The following is a 6,482-nucleotide window of genomic DNA, read 5'->3' on the forward strand; positions in this document are numbered from 1 at the left end:
GTTAGTAGGACAAAACGACTACCAACAGATTGGGAAAAGATCTTTACCAATCCTACATCTGACAGAGGGCTAATATCCAATATATACAAAGAACTCAAGAAGTTAGACTCCAGAGAATCAAATAATCCTATTAAAAATGGGGTACAGAGTTAAAGAATTCTCAACTGCAGAATATTGAATGGCTGAGAAACACCTAAAGAAATGTTCAACATCCTTAGTCATTAGGGAAATGAAAATCAAAACAACCCTGAGATTTCACCTCACACCAGTCAGAATGACTAAGATAAAAAACTCAGGTGACAGCAGATGCTGGCAAGGATGTGGAGAAAGAGGAACACTCCTCCATTGCTGGTGGGATAGCAAGCTGGTACAACCACTCTGGAAATCAGTCTGGAAGTTCCTCAGAAAATTGGACATAGTGCTACCTGAGGACCCATTTGTACCACTCCTGGGCATATACCCAAAAGATGCACTGATGTATAACAAGGACACGTGCTCAACTATGCTCATAGCAGCCTTAGTTATAATAGCCAGAAGCTGGAAAGAGCCCACATGTCCCTCAACAGAGGAATGGATACAGAAAATGTGGTACATTCACACAATGGAGTACTATTCAGCTATTGAAAACAATGACTTCATGAAATTTACAGGCAAATGTAAGGAACTAGAAAATATCATCTTGAGTGAGGTAACTCAGTCACAAAAGATCACACATGGTATGCAGTCACTGATAAGCGGATATTAGCCCAAAAGCTCAGAATATTTAAGGTACAATTCACAGACCATATGAAGCTCAAGAAGGAAGACCAAAGTGTGGGTGCTTTATTCCTTCTTAGAAGGGGGAACAAAAGGAAGGTAGAGGGAGGGACTTGGGAGGAAGAGAGGAGGTAGGAGTAAGGAGGGCATGATCAGGTATGGGAGGAGACAGGGATGATGTACAGAGGGTCAGGAATTTGAACAGAGATGTGTAGCAATGGAGATGGGAAACTGGGGGTAGCCACCAGCAAGTCCCAGAGGCCAGGAAAGCAAGAGGCTCCCAGGACCCACCAATTAGCTAAAATGCTCAACAAAGGGGAGGGAGAACCTGTAGAAACCATATCCAGAGGTTACACAAGGCCCCCAGTTGGAGGATGGGATCACCCACTCATCTCCAAATTCTTAATCCAGAAGGGTGCCTGTCTAAAGAAATTATAGTGACAAAGAGTTGAGCAGAGACTGAAGGAAAGGCCATCTAGAAACTGCCCCACCTGGGGATCCACCCCATATATTAACACCAAACCCAGGCACTATTGCGGATGCCAAGTGTTTGCTGACAGGAGCCAGTTATAGCTGTCTCCTGAGAGGCTCTGCCAGAGCCTGACAAATACAGAGGAGGATGCTTGGAGCCAACCATTAACTGAGCACAGGGTCACCAATAGAGGAGTTAGAGAAAAGGCTTAAGCAGCTGAAGGGGTTTGCAACCCCATAGGAATAACAACAATATCAACCAACCAGACTCCCCAGAGCTCCCAGGGACTAAACCACCAAAGAGTACACAAGAACAACAATACCAGCCAACCAGAGCTCCCAGGAACTAAACCACTACCCAAAGATTACACATGGAAAGATTCATGTCCGTGTAGCAGAGGATGGCCTTCTTGGGCACCAATGGGAGGAGAAGCCCTTGGTTCTGCCAAGGCTGGAATCCCCTAGTGTAGGGGAATGTCAGGGCTGGAAAGGGGTGGTTGGGGAGGGGGAACACCCTTATAGAAGAAGAGGAGGGGAATAGGATAGGGAGCTTATGGACAGAAAACCGGGAAAGGAATAACATTAGAAATGTAAATAAAAATATTCAATACAAAATTAATTAAAAAAAAAGAGTACACATGGAGGAACCTGTGGCTCCAGCTGCATATATAGCAAAGGATGGCATTGTCTGGCATCAGTAAGAGTGGAAACTCTTGGTCCTGTGAAGGCTTGATTTCCTCAGTGTATGGGAATGCCAGAGTTAGGAGTGGTTGGGTGGGAGGGGGGCACCCTCACAGAAGCAGTGGGAAGGGAATGGAAGAGAAGAGGTCTGGAGAGGAAACCTGGAAAGGGGATAACATTCGAAATGTCATAAAAGGGGGCTGTAGGTAAGCATAGAGGGTATTTTCTTTTTTTTTAAAATTAGATATTTTATGTATTTACATTTCGAATGTTATGATGTCATAAAATGGGGCTGTAGGTAAGCGTAGAGGGTATTTTCTTTTTTTTAATTAGATATTTTATGTATTTACATCATTTTTTAAATTGAGGTACCCTCCTTTTAGATGGCTTTAGCTTGTTTGAGGTTGAAAATATCAAACACTATACCCCAATTTTTTTAATAAAAAATTGTATTTACTTAGAAGCATTCAGAAGGTCAACAAAACAGCTGCTTTTTTTATTTTGCAATTACAGAGTGGTATTTAGTTAGCAGAACAACAATTATCTTCATATAAGCTACATCAGAGACAACTGAAGATGGAAAAAAAAAGAAAATCAAAAGAAAAAAAGAAAACTACAGCAACAACAACAGAAAAGAAACCAAAAACCAAACTACTGTCCCCATATGTAACTAATTTGTGCTGTGCGCCAACAAGAACCTGCTTTAATTTCCATGCCAATTTACAACCCCCAGACTGTACCAGGCAAGGTTAGTGGCTATTGAAAATACCACCAGGACAGGGCTAGCTAAAGACACATTCGGTAGTGTGTTAACTATACAAAAACCGACACCGAACATTTTAAAAACAAATCTTACACAGCCTTACATTTCAATTTTTTTCTTTAAAAGGAGTGAGTTGTGTACAGGGGGGTTAAATGCTTTATAGACAAGAAAAAAAAACTGCGCTAGAACCAACTTCTTCTTCTTCTTCTTCTTCTTCTTCTTCTTCTTCTTCTTCTTCTTCTTCTTCTTCTTCTTCTTCTTCTTCTTCTTCTTCTTCTTCTTCTTCTTCTTCTCCTTCATCTTCATCTTCCTCTTCCTCTTCCTCTTCTTCCTCATCCTCTTTATCCTCCTCATCGTCTTCCTCTTCCTTCTTTTTCTTGCTCTCCTCAGCATTGACCACCCCGTTTTTCGCTGCATCAGGTTTTCCTTTAGCTCTGTAGGCAGCAATATCCTTCTCATACTTCTCCTTCAGCTTGGTGGCCTTCTTCTTGTAGGGCTGCTTGTCATCCGCGGCAGTGTTGTTCCACATCTCTCCTTGTTTCTTTGCGACATCACTAATGGATAAGCCAGAATGCTTGCCTTTGATTTTGTGGGGTACTCAGAACAGAACAAGAAGAAGGCCGAAGGAGGCCTTTTGGGGGCATTGGGGTGCTTGAACTTCTTTTTGGTCTCCCCTTTGGGGAGGATGTAGGTTTTCATTTCTCTTTCATAATGAGCCTTATCAGCCTTTGCCATATCTTCGAATTTCCCCTTTTCTTATCATACATGGTCTTCCACCTCTCTGAGCACTTCTCTGAGAAGTTGACAGAAGCATCCGGGTGCTTCTTCTTGTGCTCCTCCCAGCAGGTTTGCACAAAGAATGCATATGAGCACATTTTGCCTCTTGGTTTCTTAGGATCTCCTTTGCCCATGTTTAGTTGATTTTCCTCCGCGAGGCACAGAGTTGCCCAGTGCCTGTCCCGCTCTCACTTGCCCGGCACCATCTCTATGGAGCCCATTGTACTGCTATGGCTGTGAGAGCGGGGGCCAGACTCCTATACCCAAATTTAAAATAGTAAAATAGACAAAAATCAGGCTAAAGAAATTAGGGAAATGAAACCACAAATAAATATTGTAAGATATATTCACTTGTAATTCAGGCATTCAATACAATCAGTTAATTTTTAGTTAAGTATGTAGCTGTTGGGCTGAAATTATTACTACCCAATAAATTGACATATAAAGGCACAGAATGGATAGAAAAGCCAGAAAAATTATAGAATAGTGACTATAACATTTATTTGCTTCTCAGTATGGATTTAAAATTTCCATCTTGTAATGAAATCATTTCAGACTAGTTAAAAATGGGTTCTAAGAGTAGCCTATTAATAATGAAACGTCCTAAAGCATGACTTTTCTCTGAATAAATCATAGTCGTCTTCCAAAAGAATAAAAACAGGCCATCTGCAAAAATTGAAACACATATATGAAGTTAGTTTAGAAATTATAAACACTATCAGAATATCAATATATATATGAATGAATTATTTTTCTAATTATTGAATTTGCAATATATTACTCATACCTGACTTAGATTTGACAAAGTATTTGAGTATTGGTAATCTGACAACCCCTTAACTGAGAATCATAACCATTACAAATTTATCAAGCAACACTTTGCTATAATATTGTATAGAAATTATGAATAATTTCTAAATGTGATTGTTTTATTTTGAAAAACTTCAAGACACATAGTGAAATTCTTTCTGTGCCTATGTAAGTCATTGCCTTATCGTTTGAACACATTCTGAGAGGAGAATTTGCTTCTACCCAACTAATGTCAGAATGAGAGCAGGACAGGCACTGGGCAACTCTGTGCCTCGCGGAGGAAAATCAACTAAACATGGGCAAAGGAGATCCTAAGAAACCAAGAGGCAAAATGTGCTCATATGCATTCTTTGTGCAAACCTGCTGGGAGGAGCACAAGAAGAAGCACCCGGATGCTTCTGTCAACTTCTCAGAGAAGTGCTCAGAGAGGTGGAAGACCATGTATGATAAGAAAAGGGGAAATTTGAAGATATGGCAAAGGCTGATAAGGCTCATTATGAAAGAGAAATGAAAACCTACATCCTCCCCAAAGGGGAGACCAAAAAGAAGTTCAAGCACCCCAATGCCCCCAAGAGGCCTCCTTAATGTCCTTGAGCCTTACAGTCAGTCTGTGCAAAAATAAGTAGAAACCCATGAATCTGCACAGTTTTCTCTAACATTAAATACATTTAAATGTTTAAATGCATACTAGTAATGGAATTATTAATAGTTTAATATTTTATTTACGAGGATTTGCGAGCCCGAATGAATCTAGGCATGCCATATGTATACAAGATCCCGCAGAAGCTAGAAAAGCACCTTTGATCTCCAAGAACTAGAGTGAAAAGTGTTTGTGAGCCATTGCCCTCACAGCAGTAGAGATTGTTCTTAACACCGAGCCATCTTTCTGGTCACAGTAATTTAGTATGTTTAATGAAAAGGATTTTATGTAGTAGATACGGAACATCCAGAGGAGCTGGATGTTAAAGAGTTCCTGAATCTGCATCGGATTTGATAGGATGTTGATAATTTGGACAGTTATTTAATTTGACTGAGACTTTTAAAACCAAGTGCTGATGGCATTACTTATTTGGCACAGACAAGGAATAGGTAATGCTGAGAAATTGAGAGTCTTCCTTAAGGAAGAGCACACTGATTGGTTATCCAATACCAAATGGACAGCCCTGAGAACTTACATAGAACTATGTAATATATTCTCATATGTTAATAATATTAATGTAATAATAATTAATAATAATATTTGTGAACAAAGAGGTCATGAATGTGAGAAAGCGAATTAAAGGATGTACAGAAGGCTATTCTTCTGAGGAAAGAGGAGGTTATTTAATTATATTAACCTCAAAAATAAATCAGTCATTATACAAACATTTAAGAACTAAGGAAGACTGAGGAAAACTTGAATGATCAAAATAATCATTCTGCGATTTATTTGGCATGGAATACATGCCATCTACTTGCCATCTGCATTTGCGATTTGATTTTTACATTTTACTTAGTTGTGAATGCGAATGTGCCATGTCACATACATGGAGGTTAAAGGACAAGCTGGGGAGCTCATTTGTCTCTTCCTACCTTGTGATCTTGAGGTAGAGCTCAGACTACCAGACTTGCACAACACACACTTACGACTCCATAGCTTTCTTCCCACCCTCACACACTTGGGCTTCCAAATCTTTCCACAAATGTTTGAATATGTAACTATATTTATATCATTACATTGATGAAAATATACCACAATGGTTTGTATGGGTATTTTATTGCTTAATTAATGAGATGCTAAGCTTCTTCAAATTTTATAGTTATATTCTATTTATCAAAGACAGAGTAGAAAGACAGTAAGCCCTATTGAGTGAACTATGAAGCATTCAGATCTCATGTGACTTTGACACATTTGGTTCCACTTGTTTCTCAACATCATACCTGTGATTTTATTTAGCTTAGAAAAGAGTTACTGAAGCATAAAACGCTTTTTCCCGTAGGCTGAAATCCTTTTCCACAACTGGATTCTCTCTGTCTTTGAGCTGCCTGTGTGGGAAACCTACAAGGAATTCTTTTGAACTATTAAAGTGTGAGGGGTATATTGTGGCCTCACAAAACTCCATGGTGGTTAGGAAGTCCAGGGCGAATTTTCTCTCAGAGTCGGAAGAATACCAGGACCTAAAGAACAATTTAAACAGGGTGTGTTTAAAAAAAAAATCCATTCTAAATGAAAACTAAAGACCAA

General features: G+C 39.5%; 1 protein-coding gene and 1 pseudogene across 1 annotated transcript in view; both read right to left on the minus strand.

The window, feature by feature from the left end:
- Nucleotides 1–2,828: 2,828 nt before the first annotated feature.
- Nucleotides 2,829–3,582, minus strand: LOC148006862 (high mobility group protein B1 pseudogene; annotated as a pseudogene).
- The window catches only part of LOC134484852 (protein LEG1 homolog), an 11,479-nt gene continuing 8,270 nt past the window's right edge, over nucleotides 3,274–6,482 (minus strand). The window contains exons 6-7 of the mRNA XM_087604812.1: nucleotides 6,179–6,415; nucleotides 3,274–4,114 (exon numbers count right to left, since the gene is read on the minus strand). Of these exons, the coding sequence (XP_087460938.1) occupies nucleotides 6,196–6,415 (220 nt within the window). The 3' untranslated portion in view covers nucleotides 3,274–4,114; nucleotides 6,179–6,195. The remainder of the gene's footprint in view (nucleotides 4,115–6,178; nucleotides 6,416–6,482) is intronic.

The sequence above is a fragment of the Rattus norvegicus genome, chromosome 1, assembly GCF_021556685.1.
Source record: "Rattus norvegicus strain SHRSP/BbbUtx chromosome 1, alternate assembly SHRSP_T2T, whole genome shotgun sequence".
Classification (NCBI taxonomy): domain Eukaryota; kingdom Metazoa; phylum Chordata; class Mammalia; order Rodentia; family Muridae; genus Rattus; species Rattus norvegicus.